Source organism: Jaculus jaculus, chromosome X (genome assembly GCF_020740685.1).
Source record: "Jaculus jaculus isolate mJacJac1 chromosome X, mJacJac1.mat.Y.cur, whole genome shotgun sequence".
Classification (NCBI taxonomy): Eukaryota; Metazoa; Chordata; class Mammalia; order Rodentia; family Dipodidae; genus Jaculus; species Jaculus jaculus.
This window is the reverse complement of record NC_059125.1, coordinates 53,780,515-53,807,504: the sequence shown is the minus strand read 5'-3', so window position 1 is coordinate 53,807,504 and position 26,990 is coordinate 53,780,515. Positions and strand designations below refer to the sequence as shown.

The 26,990-nt window shown below is 38.8% G+C and overlaps 1 protein-coding gene across 3 annotated transcripts in view; it reads left to right on the top strand.

Moving 5' to 3' along the window:
- The first annotated feature begins 274 nt into the window (after positions 1–274).
- Positions 275–26,990, top strand: part of Rragb (Ras related GTP binding B) — a 37,799-nt gene continuing 11,083 nt past the window's right edge. Inside the window, exons 1-8 of one of the 3 annotated variants that reach the window (XM_045141097.1) lie at positions 275–580; positions 1,669–1,702; positions 5,099–5,198; positions 10,879–10,962; positions 12,733–12,799; positions 15,073–15,295; positions 23,765–23,860; positions 25,961–26,083. In XM_045141097.1, the coding sequence (XP_044997032.1) occupies positions 1,691–1,702; positions 5,099–5,198; positions 10,879–10,962; positions 12,733–12,799; positions 15,073–15,295; positions 23,765–23,860; positions 25,961–26,083 (705 nt within the window). In that variant the 5' untranslated portion in view covers positions 275–580; positions 1,669–1,690. Of the gene's footprint in view, positions 875–1,668; positions 1,703–5,098; positions 5,199–10,878; positions 10,963–12,732; positions 12,800–15,072; positions 15,296–23,764; positions 23,861–25,960; positions 26,084–26,990 lie in introns of all 3 variants that reach the window. The other 2 variants (XM_004670047.2, XM_004670048.2) reach the window with 2 other exon arrangements.

Here is a 26,990-nt window from a genome sequence, read left to right as displayed (position 1 = left end):
GCGTGGGTGTGACCAAGCTGGCGCACACTGAGAGCCATTGGCCTCTCAGGCCCCAGAGGGGCCTGTGGCCGAGCGCGCGCTACGTGAAGGAGACAGGCGCCACTCTGGCTTTCCCAGAGCAGTCTCTATGGTATTCTTCCCAGCTGCCCACTACCCCTTGGGTAGCTTGCAGTCATGTGACAGGCTTGGAGTTTCCGGCAGGTTCCCACGTGATCCTGTCCTGCAGTTGGGTGCTGCGGCGAGGTGTCTGGTCTGAAGGGCGGGCGGGCGGGCAGATAAGTCGTCATCGGGCCTGTCCGTTGCCGACTCTCCCTGGCGGCCAGGCTCGGAAGCCGCTAGCCAGCCGGGGCAGCCGCCGCTTCACGCCTGCCGTTCGGGTCAGCTCTTTCTTCCTACCTCCGACTTCGCGGTCCGCACCTGTGTGCCGCTGCGTTCACCTTCGGGTTTTGAGACCTTGCAGAGTGACGCCCAAACTCGGGACGAACTCCAAATCAACCTCCCCTTTTTTTCTCCCATCCTTCATCTCTCCCTTTGCATCATCAAAATCACTAGCCTTTTGACTGAGTTCGAGGCTGTAAAGGTAACTGGAGAAAGCGGACCCCCAGTGAACAAAGGCGGAGGCAGGAAGCGGGCAGGCCAAAGGGCGGCAGGCCGTGAGAATAGGTAGTTGAGGGGGTGAGCAAGAAAGAGAGAGAGAGAGAGAGAGAGAGAGAGAGAGAGAGAGAGAGAGAGGAAGAGAGAGAACCGCGAATTAGAAGGCACTGCAGAAAACTTGTTGCGCGATGGAAGAATCTGACTCTGAGAAAAAGATGGAGAAGGAGAATCTTGGACCGAGAATGGATCCTCCACTAGGGGAACCGGAAGGATCGCTTGGGTGGGTGAAGGGTATTGTGTCGAATTTGGAAAGGGAGGGCGTTCCAAATGAAGAGAGTGCTGTGAAAGAGAGCACACTCCAACCCTTCTGTGATAAATTACTTTCTTACTGGTATGCTCGAGATAGGATAAACAGAAAAGAGCACTGATGCTAATTGGGCAGAAACAGCCTTTGGGATTCCAGGTTGATGTAGCCTCGGGTTAAAGGGTGGGTCGAATTGATGAGCCAGTTCTGAGTTGCTTTGAGTTTTCAATATTTACTATCATCATATTGGGAATAAAAAGAGGTGGAAGAGAATTGATGTTTGCTAACCAGTGGCTTATAGTACTTACTATGCCAGTTTGTACTTGAATTTGAGACTTATGTACTTTGTGCCTTTAATGAATGGGATATGGCTTGGAAGGACACTTGAATGACCAAGAATGCTTCCAAATTTCAAAAATAGTAGGGTGCGTTAAAAAGACTTAAAATAGTGTTTAATTTATTAAACTTCTCAAAATACTGCTTTGGTTTCATTTTGAAGATGAAAAATTGAGCCTTGAATTTTAATGGCTCATTTGTATTCCTAAATATATCTTCCTAGACACTATCACCTGATCTTGCAAAAGAAATGGGGAGCATAGCCCCAGTTTTATAATTTAGAAAAATGAGGGTTTCTGTGCAATTGAAGTACCACATACACATATACTCAGTTTTCTAAACAGTGTTTTAGTGTACTTCCATATTGACTTGTATTTCTTTAAATTGCTAAAGCAACTGGATCATGGACACTGTCTTTTGGCTTTTATCTACAGGTGGGTGATACCAAATGCAGCCATGAAAAAAAAGGTAAGATGTGTTAGGTACAACACAAATATGAAGGTAAAGGTGAGTTACAATTCAGGATTATGGTTCTCCAGAATTATTGCAGTAATTGGTGTAACCATTTTGACTCTTAGTCCACTTTCTGCTATCACGTTCACCTTTACTAATATAAATCTGATTGGATCAAGCCATATGTGAACACTACACAGGCCTCTGTGTTATGCACATTTATTTTTAACTTGAATCAAATGTTACATGCATTTTCTAACTGGCATTGGATACTCTTTCCTTTATGCTGTTATGATTCTCTGCCCCACTGTGGAGTTTAGCAGAATCACTAGGAGTGCAGCGTTGGAGCAAATTTCTATTTTTTTTCAGGGGTGTGAGAGTGCTTCAGTGTCATTTGTAAAATGGTGGTAATGTTACCCATCTTATAGGGTGGTTGTGATATTTAAATGAGTAGAACATTGTAGAGCATTAGATTAGTACCTGTCATAATTAACCTTGATCTTTTATAAGCAATTGAGATCAGACTTTTTTTTTTATTAAAAGTAAATGTTTATAGCTTGAGCTTCATCTAAAATTTAGTTTTGTATTGTGGCTCTAATGAATGAAATGCGGCTGGGAAGGACATTTGAAGGATGAAGGATGCTTCTATATTTTAAGTGTCCTATAGCAGCACTCAGGAGGCAGAGGTAGGAGGATCGCCTTGGGTTCGAGGCCACCCTGAGACTTCATAGTGAATTCCAGGTCAGCCTGGGCTAGAGAGAGACCCTACCTCAAAAATACAAAAAGAAAAAAAAATGCTTCCTAGAGGAGTGTTTTTAATGAGTCTGTCTAAAGTTGCTATCAAGTTTCATAAAATTTTCAGAACTTCTAGGTGATTGAGATCAAAAGAGATACAACAAAGAAATTTTAAAACCACAAAAAAGAAACAAAACTATTCTAAGTCACTCCAGTGTTATACGTGTATCAGGATATCAACTTTTACCATAGATATGTTGTTAATGTATTTCAATTAAAAAATTTTAAAGGACAAAACAAGCTTTTGTACTAACGTCATGCTAACTCAGCAATGATATATTATCAGATTTAATCAAACCTGAGATCACTATATTTTCATTAGCATTCATTTATAATCAGACATTTTAAAAAGTACTTATTTTGAGAGAGAGAAAAAAATGGGTGTGACAGGGGTTCAAATGCATCTGCCTTTATGTGGGTACCTGGACCAAAAGACTTTGCAAGCAAGTGCCTTCAACACTTGGGCTATCTCTCCAGTCCCATTTTTTATAAAATATATTGGGATTGAAGGTACAACAGGTATTCGTTTCACTTGAAAAACAAGGTATGTAGCTAGGGAGATGGCTGTGTGGTTAAGCCACTTGTTTGCAAGTCTATTGTCTTGAGTTCAATTCCCCAGCACCTATATAAAGCCAGACACAAAAATAGCACATGTATTCATAATCCCAACAAAACCTGACATTAAAAAAAAAAAAAGCAAATAACAGCTGGAGGGATGGCTTAGCAGTTAAGGTGTTTGCCTGCAAAGCCAAAGGACCCAAGTTCTATTCTCCAGGAGCCATGTTAGCCAGATACACTAGGGAATGCATGCATCTGTAATTTGTATGCAGTGGCTGGAGGCCCTGACATGCCCATTCTCTCTCCCCCTTTCTCTATCAAATAAATAAATAATTTTAATTAAAAAAGCAAGTAAGATAATTAGAATTGTATTTCATATCTAAAAGGACTGCCAGGCTGGGCATGGTGGAACATACATTTAATCCCAGCACTTGTGAGGCAGAAGTAGGAGGATTGTTGTGAGTTCTAGGCCAGCCTGAGACTATATAGTAAATTCAAGTTCAGCCTGGGCTAGACTGAGACTCCACCTTGAACCCTCCCCGCCCCCCCAAAAAAAACGTGAGCTAGAGAGATGGCTTAGCAGTTAAGGTCTTGCCTGTGAAGCCTAAGGACCAAGGTTTAATTCCTTAGTACCCACGTAAGCCAGATGCACAAAGTGACACATGTGCTTGGAGTTCATTTGCAGTTGCTAGAGGCCCTGGTATTCCCATTCATTCTCTCTTTCTCTCTCTCTCTGCCTCTTTTTCTCTTTCTCTTAAATATATAAACAAATAAAATTTATTTATGTGAGAGCAACAGACAGAGGAAGAGGCAGATAGAGAAAGAGAGAGAGAGAGAGAGAGAGAGAGGGAGAGAGGGAGAGAGGGAGAGAATGGGCATGCCAGAGCCTCCAGCCACTGCAAATGAACTCCAGATGCTTGTACCCCCTTGTGCATTTGGCTAACATGGGTCCTGGGGAATTGAGCCTCAAATCGGTATCCTTAGGCTTCACAGGCAAGCACCTAACCGCTAATCCATCTCTCCAGCCCAAATAAAATGTTTTGTAAAAGGACTCTTGTTTTTGTTTTTTTGAGGTAGGGTTTCACTCTAGCCCAGGCTGACCTGGAATTCACCATGTAGTCTCAGGTTGGCCTCGAACTCATGGCAATTTTAAAAGGACTCTTTAAAAGTCATAAGCATGAAGGCCTGAGTTCAACCTAGTATTCATATAAAAATGTTGGGTGGGGTATCCATGTAATCTCAGCTTTGGGGAGGCAGGGACAGGTGGATATCAATCCAGCCTACTTGGTGAGTTCCAAGCCAGTGAGAAACCCTGTTTCATAAGAGATCTGGTGTGATCAGGGTGGTATGACCATAGACAAGAAGCCATGTTTCCAAAAAGGTGGATAGTGCCCCTGAGGATTATACCCAAGGTTGTCCTTTGGTCTCCACATGCACACATGTGCATCTATACACACGTGTACACACCCACACATGGAAAATGCACAGAACACATGGGCATGCCCACACACAGACAATGGCATTTTTATCCATTCTATAAAAATTATTATTGTATATTAATTTCATTTCAAGCCTATTGCCAAAATGATGCATGACTGGTAACAGGTAAGTGTCTGGCTCTGGAAATGATAGCTACATCAGCAGTCATCATTGGTTAAGGAATACTTGAGTTAATTAAAAATCTCTGTACTAGGACTGGAGGGATGGCTTAGTGGTTAAGCGCTTGCCTGTGAAGCCTAAGGACCCCGGTTCGAGGCTCGATTCCCCAGGACCCACATTAGCCGGATGCACAAGGGGGTGCATGCATCTGGAGTTCGTTTGCAGTGGCTGGAGGCCCTGGCGCTCCCATTCTCTGTCTCTCTCTATCTGCCTCTTTCTCTCTATCTGCACCTCTCTCTCTCTGTCACTCTCAAATACTAAATAAAAATGAACAAAAAACTTTTTAAATCTGTAGTAGTTAGTACTTTCAGTTTTGTGAATGATAGCTATAAGTGGGAAATAGGACCCTTTACACTAGACTTGCTAACTTTGTTTCTTTTTTCCTTACTTTATCCTTAGGTGCTATTAATGGGTAAAAGTGGGTCTGGTAAAACCAGCATGAGGTCTATTATCTTTGCGAATTATATTGCCAGAGACACACGCCGCCTTGGTGCAACAAGTAAGATGTTTTATTTTATTGTAATGTGAAGTGCTTTTAACTATTATTAATCTGCATAACATACCTGATTGCAGCAGCTTGGGGATGCAGAAATTGATAATATTTTCAGCATGTTTCCCTTTTCTGCACTCCTTCTCAGATGTTGTGTCCTGGGGAACTTCTTTCCTTTCTAGGTTGCTTACAAACTGGGGTGCTTTGAGCTAACTTCTTGTTTATTCTGCTGTGTCTTAAGCAAGCATAAAGACCCTTTTGCTTGGGTGTTTGATGGTGGGAGATGAGGTGGGACAGTGATTATTCTTAATGTGATTATATAAAGAGAAAATCATAGATATAAATCCATGCAATAAAATATGCTAAGTTTTTTTTCAACAGTAGTCAGTCTCTGTCCTTATTAAAAGGTAAACTTAGATGTATTAAAGAGAGAGACTAGCCTCATATACATTCTGCTACTTCTCTTCTTGTATATACTGAGGTCTCTTTTGACTATTCTGATATGGGAAGTATTTTATTGCCCACTCTGGTGGTTTGATATAAAGTGTCCCCCATAGATTCATGTTTTTAAATACTTAATCCTCAGTTGATGGTACTGTTTTGGAAGTTCTACAACCTTTAGGAGATAGAAACTTCCTGGAAGAAGGGCATTACTTGTGGGGAGCAGTTGAGGTTTTGTGGCCAGGCAACACTTGCCATTTGCTCTTTTCTGCTTCATACTGATGTGAAGTTATGATACCAGCTCTCTGCTCCTGCTATGCTTTCCCCACCACGATATACTTTCCCTTGAAACTGTAAGCTAAATACAAACCTTTTCATTCCTTAATCTACTTCTAGTTGGGTATTTGTGCAGCAACAAGAAAGTAACTGATACACACTTGATCACTTGAATGTTAGTATGGACTTGGTGAACTGCCATGGCTGTCACAACACTGAATCTAAGATCCTTGGAGTACCCTTCTATCTCTGAGATAGGTTGTCACTCATTTCTGGATTATTCCTTTTCCTTAGCTTCTATGTGAGGGAGGCATTATTCTACCGAACCTTCAAAGTTTCCTGACCTGGATTTCTAGCATCTTCAATAGTTTTAGGGGCAAGTCACCCACTGTTCTGTATTGTGTTCCACTGTGGTTCCAAGAATAACAAACATCCTTTAAGCACAGTATAGATCTGGAAGATGGCTTAGCAGTTAAGGCACTTGCCTGCAAAGCCAAAGGACCCAAGTTCGATTCACAAGTACCCTAATAATCCAGATGCACAAGGTGGTGCATGCATCTGGAGCTCGTTTGCAGTGGCTAGAGGTCCTGGTACGCCCATTCTCTCTATGTATCTGACTCTCCATCTCAAATAAATATTTTTTAAAAAAACAAAAATAAACATTCTTTAAGCATATTATGGTCCAGGCCCTAGGGTACAAAGGAGGAAGAAACGTTATTTTTGTGAGCCTAGAGTACAGTATAGACTGATAATTGGGGAAGCTTTGATGATTAGAAAGCTATTTCTTAGGTATAGCCCCAAATCTATTTGACTTTGTTTCTATTATGGTACTCTTCTATTTTTTATGTCTCTACAAATATTTGAGGATGCTCAGTTTCCCAGTATATCCTTCTTCCTTCCTGCCTCCCATGTCTTGTTTTCCTTAAGTTGTACATCTGCAGTTCCTATGTCTATTCCTCACTTGACAAAAGTGTGAGGTATTTTTAAAGACTTTCAAACTTCCTATATTTTTCTTAGAAGACTTCTATACAGATGTATTCTGATCTCAGGACAAAATAAACCCATTACATCTCTTATTCCGGACATTACTGTTTGCATGATAGTAACTCCGCCTTCCTTTTTCTTAGAACAACCTTTATACCGGGTCATAGGAAAAGCCCTAGTTCTTTTTTCAAACATATGTTATTATTAAGACATTTATCCTCTGGTTCTTGTATAGCTAATATGTTGAACTTAACAATGAATTTTTATGTGAAGTTAATTTGGTTAATTATGAAATCCAAGATAAATCATTCTCTCTGGGTTCTTAGTTATCTTAAGAAAAGGGATTGGATCCTATTTTCATTTAACTACTTATTATCTCATCTCATATATTAGCTAACCTTCCTAGCTCTGTATAGTGTATATATTTGGCAGGTATCTAATTTTGATTTTATCCAAGTCATTGGTAAAAGTTTTAGTTAAGATCATCATGATGGCCCATCATACCCATAGAGTCAGCATCTAGCCTTTAGAAAATATGCCTGCCTAAATTTCTGTCTTGATTTGGTTCATTTACATGTGTTTTTATTCTTCTAATTTAAATAGCTGGGCCTATTATCTGTGTGGCTTCAGTAGACTGGAGAAAGCTAATGTTTATTGAAATACTATTACTTGCTAGGCTTTATACTATTTTATTTACTTTAGTTTAGTTAAGTTTATTCTAATGCATAATGAAAGAATGGCATAATTAATCTCAGCTAGTAAACATAAGAGTTAGAATGTTAATCTGTGCTTATCCTTTGTATATTATAGTACAACCTATTTAGATTTTACTATTATTAATTCCTGGATGAATTCATTTTCTTCATGTTCTAAATTTTACACACTTTGTTGAAACATATTTTCTTAGTACCAGTAATATTTCTGTTTCTAGCTTATCAGCAGAGTTGGTTTACTACCCCAAATCCAATGAATAGTCTCACAACCAATACTTGAAAATCATTCAAACTATTTAAAATAGTTTTGACTTAATCTGGAAACATCATATGAATATAATGTTGCAAACCTTATGAATCCTAGTTATTAAAATAGGCCATTTGTTCAACAAATACATTTCTAGAATTTCCTGTTTGCCAAGCACTATGAATGGGATAGGAAGCACTTCCCTTTAAGGATATCTCAAGTGGAATATTGGTTGGTAATGTTTTGTTAGTAATTACCATGTCTCTTTAAAGATGCACAAAATAGTATTTTGTTTCAAGGCCAGCCTGAGACTGCATAGTGCATTCCAGGTCAGCCTAGGCTAAAGTGAGACCCTACTTCAAAAAAAAATATATTATGTTGTCCTTAATGCTTCAGCGTGTCATTAGTGGCTGGTTTGTCATTGTTGAAGAAAGGTCTTGGTTTTATTCCTAAATGTGTAGATTTGCTCATCATATGTGTAGTACATTGCTTTTAACTTGATACTTTGGTACAATAGGTTATTTTCTTTAAAACTAGTTAAAGAATATTTCCTTTAAAATGACATTTGACTTTTAATATGTTACTGTTTTCTTAGTTTGTCATTTCTAAATTACATCAAAAATACAAAATACATTAATTTGTTAAACTTCAAACCTACTGTGTTTTGAAATTTGACTTAAGGGAAGAAATTGTAATGTTAGGATTTGATTAGGTGGATGTTAAAACATGTTTGTTGAAATAGCAAATTTGTCATTAAAATGATTCTGAAGTATTTTAATCTCAAGCACTGTTGACAGCTCTTAAGATTTCTTACTTTCTAAAAATTCTCTAATCTCTTGGCTTTTTATTTGGTGCCTTGTTACCCTGATTTTCTTCCTTTATCTTCAACCATCCCTCCTTGCTTAAAAAAAGATAATGTCTAGGCATGGTTGCTCTTGCCTTAAATCCCAGTACTCTGGAGACTGAGGTAGGAGGATTGCCTTCAGTTCAAAGCCAGCCTGGAACTACAGAGTAAGTTCCTGGTCAGCCTGGACTTGAATGAGACTCTGCCTAAAAACAAACAAACAACAAGATTACCATAATATTTTCTTCTTTCTGCCTCATAAGTGTATATGATGCCCCAAAGCTCTGTTCTTGTTTCTTTTCATTTGATCTCATGACAACAGAACAGGAAAATTAGAACCAGGGTGATATGTAGGAAGCATGAGACTTTAAGAGGGAAGCAAGAAGTAGGGGGTAGATTGAAAAGTTGGTCTGGAGAAATGGCTTCATTAGCAGTGCTTGCTTTTTGTAAGCATGAGGACTTGAGTTCAGACCCTCAGCATACATGTAAAAGTTGAGTACATCCGGGCACACCTATAATCTCAATGCTAGAGAGCAGAGATATGACACTCCCTGGAGCTTGGCAGCTAGTCAGTATAACTGAGATTTAGTGAGCTCCTGATTCATTGAGAGACCTTGTCTCAAAAAATTGAAGGTGGTGAGCAATTGAGTAAAGCACCCCATGTCAACCTTTGGCTTGCTCACATAAATGCATACACACACCAAAAAAAAAAAAAAAAAGGTAAATAAAATAGATCATAAAAGGCCTTATAATTTAAACTGAGTATAGAGAATTTTACATGGAAAAGTAACATGATCAGATTTATCTTTATTTCCAGTTTTCAAATATTATACAAGTATAAAAAGCATTCTGTCAAGCCAGGCATGGTGGTTCATGCCTTTAATCCCAGCACTTGGGAGGCAGAGGTAGGAGGATCGCCATGAGTTCAAGGCCACCCTGAGACTGTATAGTGAATTTCACGTCAGCCTGGGCTAGAGCTAGAACCTACCTTGAAAAACCAAAAAAAAAAAAAAAAAAGCATTCTCTCCTTAACTGTCAGACCAACTTCCTTGAAATAGCCACCATTAGTATATCTGAGGTTATCATTCTGACCCCTTTTTCTCAGTGTATGCAATTAACACATGCATAGAGAGACATGCTCTGTTTAAAGGAGAATGATGTAAAACTCAGCATTTTGGAGACATCACTCTCTGTATTACAAAGTGCAGATTGGAGTGAAACAATGGTAGCAACAGGTTGGTCCGTTAAACTATTTTAGTGGACCAAATAAGAGATAATGAGCTTGATTTGTATTAGGGCAGTGATGAGTAGATAGGAGTGAGATGCTACTGGATTTGAGATGGAGTTAAGAGGTACACTGAACAGAACTTGCTGATAAATTTGGGGTTAATGTTAAGGGGCAAGGACTGAAGGATGAAAATAAGGCTTGGGCATCTGTTTAAATTTACTGAGATGAAACAAACTAAACATAGCCAGGCGTGGTGGTGCACGTCTTTAATCCCAGCACTTGGGAGACAGAGACAGGAGGATCGCTGTGAGTTCGAGGCTACCCTGTAACTCCATAGTGAATTCCAGGTCAGCCTGGGCTATTGTGAGACCCTACCTCGAAAAACCAACACAAAAACTAAACATGCATTAGATTTTATTGGATATGGTGAGTTTGGGATACTTGTGTCTTAATTCAAATTCAGATATTCAGCATATAAGTCAGAAAGATAGGAAACAAGTCTATGCTACTGCCACCTACTTATTAGTTATCAGTATTCAAATGGTAAATAAAATACTATGAACAGATTATCTTGCCTTGGGGAAGAATAAGTAGATGGGAACATGGAGTCTTGAAGAGCTCCAACATTTAAGGGACAGAAAGAAGAATAGGATCCTGTGAGGGAGGATCTCCCAGATACTTTGTAAGTATGATATCAGAAGCCAATAGAAGAGAATTTTTTTTTTTTTGAGAAGAGAGTACTCAACAACATCATGCTGCAGAAAGTAAGGCAAGGACTAAAAATTCACTGGATTTGGTAAGAGGCCGTTGGTAACTTGATAAGAAATATTCCTATGATGTGGGAGTAGAAACTAAATTTCTGTCTATGTGTCCCATATCGAAAAAGTCACTGAATCCTGTCACTTTTGTTATTGTCTTTCCCTTTCTCAGTAGCACTTCTTTCCATTTTTTTTTAGTACTAGACCGTTTACATAGTCTTCAAATTAATAGCAGTTTGAGCACCTACTCTCTCGTAGACTCTGTTGGAAGTACAAAGACATGTAAGATATGATTCCTTTTCCAAGGAGGGGGAAGTAAGGGGAAAAGGGAAGCAGTTTAAGCACCTACTATGTGCCAGGCACTTGTTGCATGATAGCTCATTGAATTCACAGCAATGCTGTCATGCTTGCCCAAAGTTACACAAAGAGATGTATAAACTAAGATCTCTTTGACTCCAAAGTTTATCTATATGATTTATTTTACAGTGTTGTGATGTCTATGATCTAGACTATGACAGGATAAAATTGCACAACAGCTAAATAACAGTTAACTTTAGCAATAGCTTTGAGATAGTCCTAGAGGAAATGTTACATGTAATTGAGTTGACTGTCATATAAATTAATATAGATTATAATTGGCAGAGTTTGAGAAATTTTCAGAATAAAATCTTTATTCATTTTGAGGGTTTTAGTGCCTGGCAGAGAGTAATTGCTTAATGAATTTATGCAGAGGGAGAGATGATGGTAAGTGGGGTTTATCAGGTAGGAAGGCCTTTTAGAGGAAGTGGAATTTAGTCTGGGTCTTAAAAGAGAGCTATAACTCTAAAAGAAACCTGGGGAGGGCTTTCCAACAGCAAGAAAGAATAAGCAAAAGATAGCAGGAGGGAACTGTAAGGCAGAGGTCGCAAACAGATATCCCACATGCTGGATAAGGCCTATAGCTGTATTTTCTTTGGCTTGTGCATTATTTTAGAAAAATTGAAAGTTTATCATGTATAAAAGTTTTCATAAAAATCTGGATTTAAAGCTACTATTTAAAAAATTCAAGATTTAGTAACATTGAACCAATATTCTTACATGGCAAATGGGGAAGAGCAGAGTAACTGGTGTCCACTCTACCATTGCCAATGGGTAGATGCTTGCCCGCTGTATGTGGCCAGCTTTGATGGTGTAGGCGCTGGCCTGGCCTCTTTTAGCAAGTTTGCGACCCCTGACGTAAAGTATTTTGGGAGTTGGGGAGGTAGTAGGGTTTGGAGAACTGTGAATAGATCACATTTTGGGGGAGTGAAAGGATTTATTAATATGAATTACTGTAAGAGTAGATTCAAAGTCAAATTGTGAAGGACCTTGAATGCACCCCCTTTAGGCATAAAGGAGCAATTAATTGGAAGTATTTTGAATGGGGAGTGATATGTTCAAAGTAGTATTAAGAAGATGAGCCTGGCAGTAGCCTATATATAGGGTGATGTAAAGACAGTAAGGTCAGATATGCTTTTATAGCAGTGTAGACATCAGATGAAAAGGATTTTCCTTAACATTGGTGTTGGGTTATGAAATAAAGAACAGAATTAAGAGATATTATAAAAAGTTAGTAGTTCATTGAATGTGGACAAAGGAAAAAGTGTATAAAGAGTAGAGTCATTAACTGAGTAGGAAATCACAGTGTAAGACTTAATTTTGCTATGTTTTGTTTTGTATTTGGTTTTAATTTTTGTGGGGGAAGTTGGTTAGGGAAGATGGAACAGGGAAGATGTACTAAGTGTGTATGTTACTGTCTTACATGTTAACATTGGTGTTACAATGGGAGATCCTCTCTGCTCTGAGTACTAAACTACTAAAAAATAAAAATGACTTACATGAGAGCCAGTTCCTTAGCTCAGGGTAATGTAGGTGTCTGCCTTGCCACTAAACCACATGCCTAAGCTGAACATCACCTTCTTCTTGTGGCTTTGAGCATTTCACTCCACTTTGGTCCTTCTAAATTCCATGGGTTAGTGCTTGGCTTATTTTGAAGTTTACTTTGCATGCTATAATTACATATTTGTCTTCTAGTTGATGTAGAACATTCTCATGTTCGATTTCTGGGAAACCTGGTTTTGAACCTGTGGGATTGTGGTGGGTAAGTACTATCAGCCTACTTGTTTGTGAACCTAGTGGAAATATTGATGTCACCTTGTATAATCTACCTAACAAGTATGCCTAAAACAACTAGTAATTGTTATAGATACACTGGATAACATCAGTTTTTTAAATCAGAATTATCAGTTGGTTAAATAAAGAACCTTGAGTGTTGTATAACTGAAAATGGCCTCTACACAGGGCATACTTCAGTAGCTTCAACAAGCTCTCTACCTAAGTATGTGTACTATGCGATATATCATCCTCTTTTTTTTTTTGCAGGGGTGTAAATTAAGTGCATAGTCAGGGTTCTCTAGAAGAATTGATAGAATGACTATGTATTTTTTAAAAATTTTTTGTTTCTTTTTATTCATTTATTTGAAAGCAATAGAGAGAGAGAAAGAGGCAGATAGAGAGAGAGAGAATGGACACGCCAGGGCCTCCAGCCACTGCAAATGAACTCCAGATGCGTGCACCCCCTTGTGTATCTGGCCAACATGGGTCCTGGGGAATCAAGCCTCAAACCGGGGTCCTTAGGCTTCACAGGCAAGTGCTTAACTGCTAAGCCATCTCTCCAGCCCGACTGTATTATTAAAGGGGTTTATTAGTGTAGCTTATAGGATACAGTATGGACGGTCTGACAATAGCTGTCTGTAGGCTAAAGAGTCAGAGAACACAATAGCTGCTCAGTCTATGAGGACAGATGCCTTAGTAGTCCCAATCTGGCACCAAAGGCCTGGAGGATTCCTTGAGAGCTACTCGTCCTCACTCTACACTGGAAAGCCAAAAAAGGTGGGTTGCAATGTCTGCAAAACATAGCAATAACAGGGGGAAGAGACACATACCATCAAAAGCAGCCAGGCAAAAGGCTCTGTATTCTCCTGGATCTTCTTTATATCTACCACTGGAAGGGCAGCCCACTCTGGAAGAAAAGCTTCCTCCCTGGGTTAATACTTGCTTTTAGGCACTAAAATATCTTTTGTTTTATGGATAAACTGAGATCCAGGGAAATTTGATTCTCCCAGGGTCACACAGCTATTAATTAATTAATAATAATTAATTAATTAATAATTAATTAAGATATAGTATTAGAAATTAGTAACTTTCTTTCTATTACATGACACTAGTTTTTTCTGCTAAAGCTGTTGATATCTTGGAAAGGGTCACCTAGCCTAGGCACAAAAAAACCCAACATTCTGCTAAAAAGTTATAATCAGAACAGTTATCACATAATTTAGAATATTTGGCTATCAGGTTATTCATCCAGCAAATGTTCATTAAGCATCTACCACTTTTTAATTGACAACTTCCATGATTATAGACAATAAACCATGGCAATCCCTCTCCCATTTTCCCCTTTTCAACTCCACTCTCCATGATAATCCCATCCCCCTCTCAATCAGTCTATCTTTTATTTTGATGTCATCATCTTTTCCTATTTCTATCTGTTCCTATTTTCCTCTTATCTTATCCTATTATGATAGTCTTTTGTAGGTAGTGTCAGGCACTGCGAGGTCATGGATATCCAGGCCGTTTTGTGTCTGGAAGGGGAACAGGACCATAAATCTTAAAATCACAAAAACAACCCATAAATCTTGTTGTGTAGGGAATTTTATGCCGTCAATTGAAAGTCATGCAGGGCTGGAGAGATTGCTTAGTGGTTAAGGCACTTGCCTGGAAAGCCTAAGAACTCCTGTTGAAATCCTCCAGATCCTACTTATAGCCATTTGCAACAGTGATGCAAGCATGCAATGCCACACATGCCCACAAGGGGGTCTCTCACGTCTGGATTGTGTTCACAGCTGCTGTAAAGCCCTGGTGGGTGGATTTTCTCTCTCTGCCTCTTTTTCTGTCTCTCACCCCCCCCCCCAAAAAAAAGCTCCTGCAGCCAAGTGTGGTTGTGCACACCTTTAACCTTAGCACTTAGAAGGCTGAGGTAGGAGGATCATCGTGAATTCAAGGCCACCCTGACACTACATAGTGAATTCCATCCAGGTCAGCCTAAGCTAGCATGAGACCCTACCTCAAGAAAACAAAAAAATAAAGAAAGAAATTCATGCAAACAAGTATAATATCATACTGTGGTAAGTGTTAGGAATGAGAGGAATGCATGAGTAAAAGAGCCTAGAGTGAGTGAGTTGTTACAAGTAAGGGATGTAGAGGTAGTTTCTACCAGTAAATATGGACTGAATTGAAATCTAAAGAAAGAAGCAGGAGTTAATTAGATGAAGAGGTAGAAGAGCTGCTTAATACCTAGATTTTTTTTCCTACCAGCCAAGATACCTTCATGGAAAATTATTTCACTAGTCAACGTGACAACATCTTTCAAAATGTGGAGGTTCTGATTTATGTCTTTGATGTGGAGAGCCGTGAGCTTGAAAAGGACATGCACTATTATCAGTCATGCTTGGAGGCTATTCTACAGAATTCTCCAGATGCTAAAATCTTTTGCTTGGTACACAAAATGGATTTGGTGCAGGAGGATCAACGAGACCTGGTAAGAAACATAAATGGTACTGCCTCAAATGGTTAGCATGCTTTGCAGTTTTTCATAGATATATAGGTAAATTTGCAGCATTATGCTTTTCAGGAAAAATGAGCCAGAATAAGCTACCAAATTGAAATTCCATCATTTAAAAATATTTTATTTCAGGCTGGAGAAATGGCTTAGTGTTTAAGCCTGTGAAGCCTAAGGACTCCGGCTCGAGGCTCGATTTTTCAGGACCCACGTTAGGCAGATGCACAAGAGGGCGCACGCGTCTGGAGTTCGTTTGCAGTAGCTGGAGGCCCTGCTGTATCCATTCTCTTTCTCTCTCTCTCCCTCTCCCTCTCTCTCTCTCTCCCTCTCCCTCTCCCTCTCCCTCTCCCTCTCCCTCTCCCTCTCCCTCTCTCTCTCTCTCTCTCTCTCTCTCTCTCTCCCTCTCCCTCTCCCTCTCCCTCTCTGTCTGTCACTTTCAAATAAAAATAAACAACAAAAAATTTAAAAAAATTAAAAGATATTTTATTTTTACATATTTTTTGTTTATTTCTATTTATTTATTTATTTGACAATGACAGACAGAGAGAGGAAGAGGCAGATAGAGAGAGAGAATGGGCGCGCCAGGGTCTCCAGCTACTGCAAACAAACTCCAGACGCATGCGTCCCCTTGTGCATCTGGCTAACGTGGTTCCTGGGGAATCGAGCCTCAAACTGGGTTCCTTAGGCTTCACAGGTAAGCGCTTAACCACTAAGCCATCTTTCCAGCCCTTATTTTTACTTATTGGTTTGAGAGGGAGGGCAGGTAGAGAAGGGGAGAATGGGCATGCCAGGGTCTCCAGCACTGCCAACGGACTCCATATGCATGTGCCCCCTTGTGCATCTGCTTTACATGGGTCCTGGGGAGTCAAACCTGGGTGCTTTGGCTTTGTATGTAAGTGCCTTAACCTCTAAGCCATCTCTCCAGCTCAAATTTCCATCATTTTTTACAAACAAAATCTTTAGTTTGGCCTGGTGGCTTATGCCTTTGGGGGTGGGGGCGCTGAGGCAGAAGAATTATTTGTGCCCATGAGTTTGAGAACAACCTGGGAAACTTGGTGAGATTTCAACCCAAAAAAACGAAGTAAAATAAAATAATAATATGTTCCATGATAAGGGAGCAGCATTCATTTGATAAGTAATTTCCAGAACTAGGTAAGAAGCTAATCACATGGCATCACTAAATAACTTTTATCTTTCAAATAGTTTGCTTCTCATGTATTACTGTTAAGTTTAGAAGACCCACAGGACTAAAATGAGGAAAGGTTGCTACTGTCTCTGGATTAATTTACAAAATCTGCTACATACACCAGTTCAAGTGCCAACCAACCATACTGGGTCAAGCATTATGCAGGATCCTTCACAATTGCACTAATATGGTACATTGTTCTTTTCTTACATGAATGAAGCAATACAGATTTGATTCAGAGATAATGATGATGGAGTAGGAAATATAAATGTTTATCTCCTCCCCACCTTAAAAAAAAACAAATACAGATAACTACCTATAACCCAGAACAGCCCAGAGATGAATCATGTGCTCACAACAGAAAAGATCCAGTAGAATGGGTATACTCCTACTTACCTCTGAGATTCTGGGACTGGCAAGTCACAGACATAGTCTAGCTTCACTTTGTTCAATATGAAAAAGAGTAATAGATATTAATATATAAGATGAAAGAGAAGAGCCTCTGTATTTCCTAGGGTAGCACTAAGGAATGGCAAGTAACTTTAGAATATACTGGTTGTATGGAAGAATACAGTTCTTAACTTGGATGGGAGACTAAAGAGATCTTCAGACTATAGGAATTTTTGGTAATAGCTTTAATAAAGATTACTTTCTTACATGAAAACAGTTACATGATTACCTCTACTGTTTAGTATTTTGATGTGTGTAGATTTACTGGCTTTTAAATATCACTTGCCAGTGTTCTGTATTTGACTCAGAATATTACTTTTGAGTATCTAGCAGTCTTTTTAGCTCCTTGTCACACCTCAGGAAATTATGTGTATAGTGTGGGTCTTCTTGAGTTTTGGAAAACTTTGTTACTATTTTTTCTAAGTTATCTTAAAAATCTGCTGTGGGAAAAGGAGTCATTCCTTTCGGCAGTGTATCCACTATCATGGGGAAAGAAGAAAAGATTCGGCAGGAACTGGAGGGTGATAAGGGAATATTATGGGAGTCTAACATGATCAAATTATATGTATGAAATTGTCAAGAACAAATTAACACTCAAATTTCAAAAAGGGGAAAAATCAATTCAAGGGCTAAGAATGTGGATACGTGGTAGAGTGCCTAGTATATATGTGGCACTGGGTTAAATTCCCAGCACCACAATAAAAAGCATTTCATTCCTTAGCCAAAATTTAATAGAAAAACCTAGAGCATTCTAACACATGAATTTCTTGTAGATGTTTCAGCCACTTGTTATTTACATTACAGTTTTCTAAACACTCATATAAATGTCCTTAAAGATATATTAGTATTTTTTAAGCTGGGCGTGGTGGTGCACGCCTTTAATCCCAGCACTCGGGAGGCAAAGGTAGGAGGATCGCCGTGAGTTCGAGGCCACCCTGAGACTACATAGTGAATTCCAGGTCAGCCTGAGCCAGAGTGAGACCCTACCTTGCAAAACCAAAAAAAAAAAAAAAAAAAAAAGATATATTAGTATTTTTTAAAGATAGAGGGCATTAGGTTGCAACCAAAAATCCAAAGAGGCCCACCAGATGTTGTGCCTCTTTCTTGGTAGTACAGTAAGCCAGATGCATCAACTTCCCCTGACAAAAAAGAGCTCTACATGCTCCATATCATTGGACCTCTAGAAATTTTACTGACATAGAACTCCATCCATGGATTTTTGTCAGATTTATTTTCTGCCCTCTGACTTATAGATGTCTTTCCAGCAGTTCTTGAGTAGCTACTTTTGGCTCACTTGGTCCAATTGGTGCAATGTCCTCAATGTAATTAATAAAGCAGTGTAATATCTTACAAAAGGGAAAGGTAGTCATGATCCCTGCAAACAAATTTATAAGATTAGAAGATTGGACTCTCCTGGAGGTAGGTCAGTGAAGATTTTTTTTTTTTTTTTGCTGGCCTTATCACCTGATGTTAATCTATATTTGGTGGCTTTATAGATATGGGTGTAGAAAAGGCATTTGTCAGAAAAATAGTTGCATATAGGTACCAGGGGATATGTTAGTTTGCTTAAGCATTCAAACCATATCTATTGCAGCAGCTGTAATTGTAATCATCTGAGTAAGCATGTCATATCCCACTATCTTAAGAGCTATATATTTTCTATAGAAGCTAAGCAGTCATTCTGTAGAATGGGGATGTGATGGCAATCACTATGTCTGCATCTTTCAAGTTTTGATGGTGGCATTAATCTCTAAAATCCCTTTAGGAATTCACTGTTACTTTTGCTTTACTGTTTTCCCAGGTAGAAGCAATTCCAGTGCTTTCACTTGGCTTTGCCTACCATAATAGTCCTCACTCCACAAATAAGGGAGGCAATGTGGAGCACCTACCAGTTGCTAAGTATACTTGACTCAATTATGCATTCCATAGTTGAGAAAATAGCCACAACATAGCTTTGGGGACTGGGCCTACTATGAAACAGACATGAACTGAAACTCCATTGTCTGCTTAACTTACATTAAGGCCCCATTCCAACAGGTAGACCACAGTATTGGGTCTCTTGAAATTAGTGTCAGTTCAGAGCCAGTGTCTAGTAGTCACCAGAAAATTTAATAATTTCCTTTTTTTCCACAGTGCATAGTCATATTGGTAAGAGGCCATAGGTCCATTTAGGGGAGGTAGGGAGGGAATTAATAGTATAAAAGATTAATGATACATCATGGTTATTCCTTAAGTTGACCCAGCCTCTTCTCTATTCAAGGGGCTCTATATCTAATAAAATTGCACAAGCCTACTTGTTGATTGAGAGGCTCTTCTTTTTAAAAGTCATGATAGATTGTTATCACTTGACCTCAATTCTTTCACTTATTTGGCCAGTTATGTCATAAACATCCCATCTGTTTCATTTCTAGGACCATCATGAGAACTAGTTATTCCCTAGTCAGGCTATTATGTTGGTGTTTTGACTCTGCTGTGCATTAAAAGATAATTGCATGGTGGGTCACGCCTTTAATCCCAGCACTCAGGAGACAGAGGTAGGAGGATTATCATGAGTTCAAAGCCACCCTTGAGATTACATAGTGAATTCTAGGTCAGCCTGGGCTATAGTGTGTTTGGTGATTAAGTACCACCACATTGCTGTTGCTACTCCAAGATCCACTTACTAGCATATGGGTTTCTCAATTCGATGGTAAAAATTACAACTGTAAGTTTTTACCTAGAGAGATGAGTGATCAGACAGCTAGGAAGGGAAGGGAAGGGAAGTTAGGGCTCCTCTTACACGCTTATTTCTCATGGTCAGGCTGAAAGGCTTGTTTCCCAGAACCGCTCAATTTTGATGAATAGATCTTTTTTTCTCAATTTTTATTAACATTTTCCATGATTATAAAAAATATCCCATGGTAATACCCTCTCTCTCCTCCCCCCACACTTTCCCCTTTGAAATTCCATTCTCCATCATATCCCCTCCCCAGCTCAATCAGTCTCTCTTTTATTTTGATGTCATGATCTTTTCCTCCTCTTATGATGGTCTTGTATAGGTAGTGTCAGGCACTATGAGGTCATGGATATCCAGGCCATTTTATGTCTGGAGGGAGCATGTTGTAAGGCATACTACCCTTCCTTTGGCTCTTAAATTCTTTCCGCCACCTCTTCCGAATTAGACCCTGAGCCTTGGAAGGTGTGATTGAGATGTTAGTCAGTACTCCAGTCACTTCTTTCCAGCACTATGATACCTTCTGAGTCATCCCAAGGTCACTTCCACCTGAAAAGAGAAGATTCTCTATCCAAACTGAGAATAGCGTTAATATAAGGCTATAAATATTAAGAGAAGTGCTTACTGGGCAGTTTGATAAGCATAATATATACATTTTTCCAGACATCAGCAGATGTTACACCCCTAGGGCTCATAACTACCCCTGTTTTAAGTATCAGGGATATATCCCCCCCCCCATGGATCGGACCTCCAGTCCAATTGAAGGGCAGTTGGTTTCCACCATGACAGACCTGCCACTATTGTACCCATTGGCTCATTTGGCCTGGCTGGCCAGTTATAAGGCTTGCAGTGTCCACTGTTGAGTATCTTCACTGGTGGTATCTCTTTCTACCATTGAACTAGATGTAGAATGGCTTCTTCCAGCTTTCTGTCAGCTGGTCTACGTGGAGGTTATCAGCTCAGTTCCAGCGGGATTTCTCAGGGGCCTTGCAGCCCAAGTATGTGGAGTCTTCAGCAATAGGGTCTTACCTTCTATTCCTGGTGGGAAACCAAGGGCCTCAGCAATGGCCTATAATGTTTTGGAGGCTTCAGGGACCTCCCTGACCAACAACTCACTGGAGGTATCCCATCCCTGGCGCTGAAAATTTTCTAACAGCGATCTATGGCTCCTGAGTTTTCCATTGTCCAAAACTGGAGGATTCCATATGATTTATTTGCATCCTCTTAGATTTTGATTAGCCCTCCCTCCATCTTTCCTTTACTCAATCTCTTCTCTTGACCTCACTTTGGGCCTTTTCACCCCCATTAATCTATTCTTCTACTTACATATATACAATACCAACCTATTAAGTACGCTCCTCCCTCCTTTCTCTTCCCTTTAAATCTCCTTTTTAACTTACTGGCCTCTGCTACTGAGTTTTTTTTCCTTCTTATGCAGAAGCCCAATCATCTGTAGCTAGGATCCACATATGAGAGAGAACGTGTGGTGCTTGGCTTTCTGGGCCTGGGTTACCTCAGTTATTATAATCCTTTCCAGATCCATCCATTTTTCTGCAAATTTCATAACTTCATTTTTCTTTACCATTGAGTAGAACTCCATTGTATAAATGTACCACATCTTCATTATCCACTCATCAGTTGAGGGACATCTAGGGTGGTTCCATTTCCCAGCTATTGTAAATTGAGTAGCAATAAACATGGTTGAGCACGTACTTCTAAGGAAATGAGATGAGTCCTTAGGATATATGCCTAAGAGTGCTATAGCTGGGTCATATGGTAGATCAATCTTTAGCTGTTTTAGGAACCTCCACACTGATTTCCACAATGGCTGGACCAGAATAGATGTTAAATGACAAATCCTCTTAAACATTCCAAGCTCTGTAAGCCTTTAGAGCCCTTCCTGGCTAGCAGCAGACCAGTGCAGGTCCAACATTTTAGTATTTAGGCCAACTTTTGGTTCATGTCTCAGCAAAGAACTAAACAAGTATAATCCTTTATTAGCTCTTGAGCTGCAACATTCATAGCAAATCTCTGCTTAATGGTTCCATATCAGTAATTTTTGCTTGATGCAATGTTATGTTTCTTCTACCATTATCCTATACCCTTGATACCCATTCCCACATTTATTCCCCGGAGTTTGAGCTACTTAAACTGGAAAAATCACATACTTCTCTTAGAGTATAGAAAATGTGCCTATGGCTCACACTTTTTTAGGAGTCTGCTAACACAAGTCTGGTTATAGGTTTAGAAGCAAAAAGGAATGGTGGAGGTGAATCAGAACTGTCTTGTAGCTACCTCAGAGAAAGTCATTATGGTTTCCTCGGGAAAAGTAGGGTTATTCTTAGATAAGGATGAAGTGGCTGCTGCTTCTGGCAAAGCATTAAGAGTTTGGGAAGTCAGTGTGTCTAGCTTCATAAAGATCTTCCCCTTCTCATAGGACCCTAGTTCCAATATCCAGAATCCTGTCCCATGCTTTAAAAGTCAGTGCTCATGCTTTAAAAGCAGATGCCCAGTGAAGTTGTAAATTCAATTTGCATTGTAATTTATATACTCACAGGATACGATTCCAAGTTTGGTCTTCAGCAATCTCAGATCTGTGGCTGTAGTAGGTAAGAATTTCTTTCAGGGAAAATATAGCAACTTTCAGGTCATTTATATAATTGACCAGGGGAATCAAATCTATGCTCATAACTTTCTTTCTCTACTTTGTACAGCACAGTTAGGGTCAGCTAGCAAATCTTATTATACTCATCATTTTTACAAGAATATTCAGTAACATATGTTACTGCCCAGAACCTTGTCTATTATAAATATTGGATTAGGAGCTATCAGTATCTGTGTTACCATACCACACGATAGATTGTGCATGTTCTTATGACTACTAGAAGTAGAGTCCTTGGCATTTTTAATTCTAATCAGATTAGAAAACTAATTCCAGAAATACCACATCAAATTCAGAAAACTCATCAATAAGAGTCTCCTTTGGAACCCACTTTCAGTATCAAAATCTTAATTACAGGTCAGAGTAAGAAAACCCACAGAATGTGAAGGTAAACAGGGATAGAGGCACAGAGACAGAGGTTGAGACTGAGTTGTTGTAAGCAAATGGTTCAACAAATGCTGGAGGGTAGAAATTTTTAGGCCAGGCGACAAACTAGAAACCTATAAAACTTTGATGTTCCTCTTGAAATAAAGAGGCAGAGTAAAGGTAGAATTCTTTTTTCTTCGGTATGTTCATCTTTTTTTCTCTAAGGGATTTGATTGTTTGAAGCCCCGTTTGCCTTACTCAGTCTGTTTATCTAAATGTTAATCTCTTCTTCTGACATTCAGATGTCAGAGTACTTTGGTCAAGCCAAGATGACACATAAAAGTAACCACTATAGTGTGTACATGCATACTACAAGTCCATCCACATAGGGAAAACCTGTGTGTACATAGTTTATATAGATTTTTTTTTCTGTGTACATGTGGGAACGAATACATAGGAGCATACAAGCTGGCTAAGTATTTGGGTATATGCATGGGTTATATCTCCATTGTGAAATATATAGATATAGGTTATAGCATTTTTATTGCATTAGGGAGCTAAAAACATTGTCATATACATATAACTATCTTACAATGACCCGGATTTGGTTGTTTGAAGTGTTAGGTATCTTTCATTAAGATTTCTGTATATTATCTTGGCATGGTTGCTTCTACTTTAAATCCCACAACTTGGGAGGGTAAGATAGAAAGATCACTGTGAGTTTGAGGCCAGCCTGGTAGAGTGAGACCTTGGCTCGAATAACCCCATCCCCCCAAAACCTCATCCTTCTGTAGGATAGATTTTATTTTCCATTGTGATGTTCTATTTGAACATTCAGCATAAGCAAGACAAGCCTGAAGAATTCTAGCAGCCATTGACACTTTCATACCTGACTTGAAACAATTTCTGTCATCCTTGTTTGAGAAATAATATATATATACTCAAAATTCCCCTAGAAAAAGAGGAAAAGCTCCTGATTAGTGTATGCTAAAAATTTACATCTTAGATTTTGAGCTGAAGGAAGAGAGCTGGAGAGCTGTTGTATACTGATCAGTACATTGGACTTTTCAGATTTTTAAAGAACGAGAAGAAGACCTGAGGCGTTTGTCTCGTCCATTAGAATGTTCTTGTTTCCGAACATCTATCTGGGATGAAACTCTTTACAAGGTGTGTATATTTCCTAAGTTCCCTAGTTTAAAAGCATGAGAAAAAGCTAGAACGGTACTAACAAAACTAAAAGATTTTAAACTACTATGTAGCCATGTAGATTTGTTGTACTAAAAAAGAAATAATCTATAACACATTGTTTGAAGAACATCAAACTTAACGTTGAGAGATTTTGGTTTTAACCTTGATTGGGTTGATACTATTGCCAAGTTACACAGAATTTTTCCAGTTTGCTTATGATTGATTTGCCACTATTCTTTGTAATAGCAAAATTTTACGTCCTATCATCTGTTCTGACCCGTTGTATTCCAAGTCTTGTATGCAGGGTTTTTTTTTTCTAATACTAAGGTACTTCTACATGCTAATGATAGAAACTAGTCAGCCTCAGTTTGGGTTTCAATGGAAAAAACATATTTAGTGGAGAAATGGGAGAAAGTTGAATGAGATATATTGTGCTTAGACTACATCATAACTGCAACTATCATACCAAATTGGAACCCAGCATTCAGCCTAAGGATTATTACCACTGCTGGAATTAATGCTTACAGTTTAGTTTTGAATGGATGGAGCTTAAGTTACCTTATTGGCACACAGGTTCCTGCTCTTTCTTTTTTCCTTCTGACCTAGTGATTTAAGGACTGGCTCCTTTTGTGTCCTACTACGGTCAGACCTTTCCTTTAGGCTACTTCTAGTATTCATTAACAATCCTGCCTCTGGGTTGCAAAGTGTCCTTCTCTGTCACTGGTACCTAGAGCTTCAGTATCAGCTGCATCTGACAAGTATCTACAACCAGAAGCACAGAAACCTGACATGCCAAGGAGAAAAAGCATTGGATTAAAAAAAAAAAATAGCCATTGATTTAAAAAAAAAAAAAACTAATTCATTTTCCCCTCAATATTATGTTGACTCAGCCTCACGCTAATAACATCATTTTGAGATACCTGTCTAGGAAGTACTGTTCTAGATTAATATGGGCCGAATTTCTCTCAAAGCCTTATTCCCATAGAACAGGTAACCGTGAATAAGGATGGACATGACGCACTGATAAGAACCAACTGCGGTGTGAAGGATGGCAATACATAACACGACCAAAGACAATTGGCTAATCACAACACTGCTGTGAGTGACAATGTCTCTGCTGTGGTTAGCTTTGGTGCCTTCTCCAAGGTAAATTCAGCAGTGACATTAACACCGACCTGGGACTTTGGAACCTGAACTCCTATGCCTAAGTAATAAAACTAATTGGAACAGAGACATGGCACTACTATCTCTTATATCAATGTTGCATAGAACGGACTTAAAATTTTATATTAAGTCTTATTCAACAAGCATTCATTACCCATCTTTTGGATGCAGTCACATACCCAAATGACTAAGATCAGGTTCCTGCCCTCTAATAAGGGAGAGAAGAACAAAGTACACCTAACCAGACAAGTTGGAGTGAGAGAGAAGAAAGTATTATAACAGAAATACAAATGCAAGAGCCTGAAGAGAATAGAGGGAGGAAGTGGCTAATTCCATCTGCTTAAATTAGTCACGCTCCTCTGGATGAAGCCAGTTTTAGACAGTCACACCGTGGACCTTTTAAAATTCAATTGGATCAATAATTTTTACAGATGTCAACATACCTTTCAGTGACGCCACTAAGTTTCTCTTATAATGGTATGTAATACCATTGAGGGGAGGGGCCATTTGTCCATGTGGCTCTGATATTTTAACAAAATTGATTCTTGGTGTATGCTAAATATAGCATTATTAGGTTCTAATTTTTTAAGCAGTGTGCAGTTTTAAATATTGGTTGTATGTCTGGATTAGAAAATTTTTAGCACAATAGATCATATTTTGCAACTTTTTTTCCCCAAGGCATCATGATGGCATTAAATTACCTGTAATTATCAATGGGAAGAAGTTTCTCCAGCATTTCTCAAGTGTTTGAACTTTCTCATTTTGTTTTTGTTATATTTTAATGTCAGTATTTGTTTGAGACTCAATTATCACTATATTTTGCTGTCTGTGTATATTATAGGGTACTTAACTCATTTCAGAAATGTGGAACTGGCTACATGTTTGTAATATTACACTGTGTTTCTGTTCTGTTAGGCTTGGTCTAGCATTGTTTATCAGCTGATTCCCAATGTTCAACAGCTGGAAATGAATCTAAGAAATTTTGCTGAAATTATTGAGGCTGATGAAGTACTTCTGTTTGAGAGAGCGACTTTTCTGGTAAGGACTTTCTGCTATACAGATACATTTCAAACTGTACTTTCTATTCAGCAACAGGGAATATTGTGTTTCTATATTCATTCAGGAATAGTCTTTTCCCATTTATCATTTATCAATTCATATTTATAAAGCAGTATTTTCATCATGTGGTCTGGAAGGAATCCTTTGGTGTGTGGTATTTTAGTAATTAGTAAAACTTAGAATTTTCTTTGGACTTGTACAGCACAAAGAAGTTTTCTGGTTATACTAGCCAATGATTTATTCTTTTTGAAGTATTTTTATTTATTTATTTGCATGCATGAATTGGGAGAGGGCAGGTCTCTTGCTGCTACAAATGAATGAACAGATGCCTGGGATGTTTTTTGCATCAGACTTTATGTATGTGCTGGGAAATTGGGCCTCGGATGACAGGCTTTGCAGACAGATGCTTTTACTGAGCCATCTCCTAAGTCCATAGCCAGTGATTTCTAAAGGACATACTGGCAGATTTCCAGAAAGTTTTTTTTAACTCTTATTTTATTACTACTTGCTCAAATAAAATAATCTAAGAAATTTTTTAAACTTAGATTTTTATGGACATGTCTTACTAAGAAAGTTTAGATAACTATTTTATTTATTTTTCATTTGTTTTTTTTAATTTTTTTAAATTTCTATTAGCATTTTCCATGATTATAAAAAAAATCCCATGTTAATTCCCTCCCTCCCCTCACACTTTCCCCTTTGAAATTCCATTCTCCATCATATTACCTCCCCATCACAATCATTGCAATTACATATATACAATATCAACCTATTAAGTACCCTCCTCCCTTCCTTTCTCTTCCCTTTATGTCTGCTTTTTAACTTACTGGCCTCTGCTACTAAGTATTTTCATTCTCATGCAGAAGCCCAATCATCTGTAGCTAGG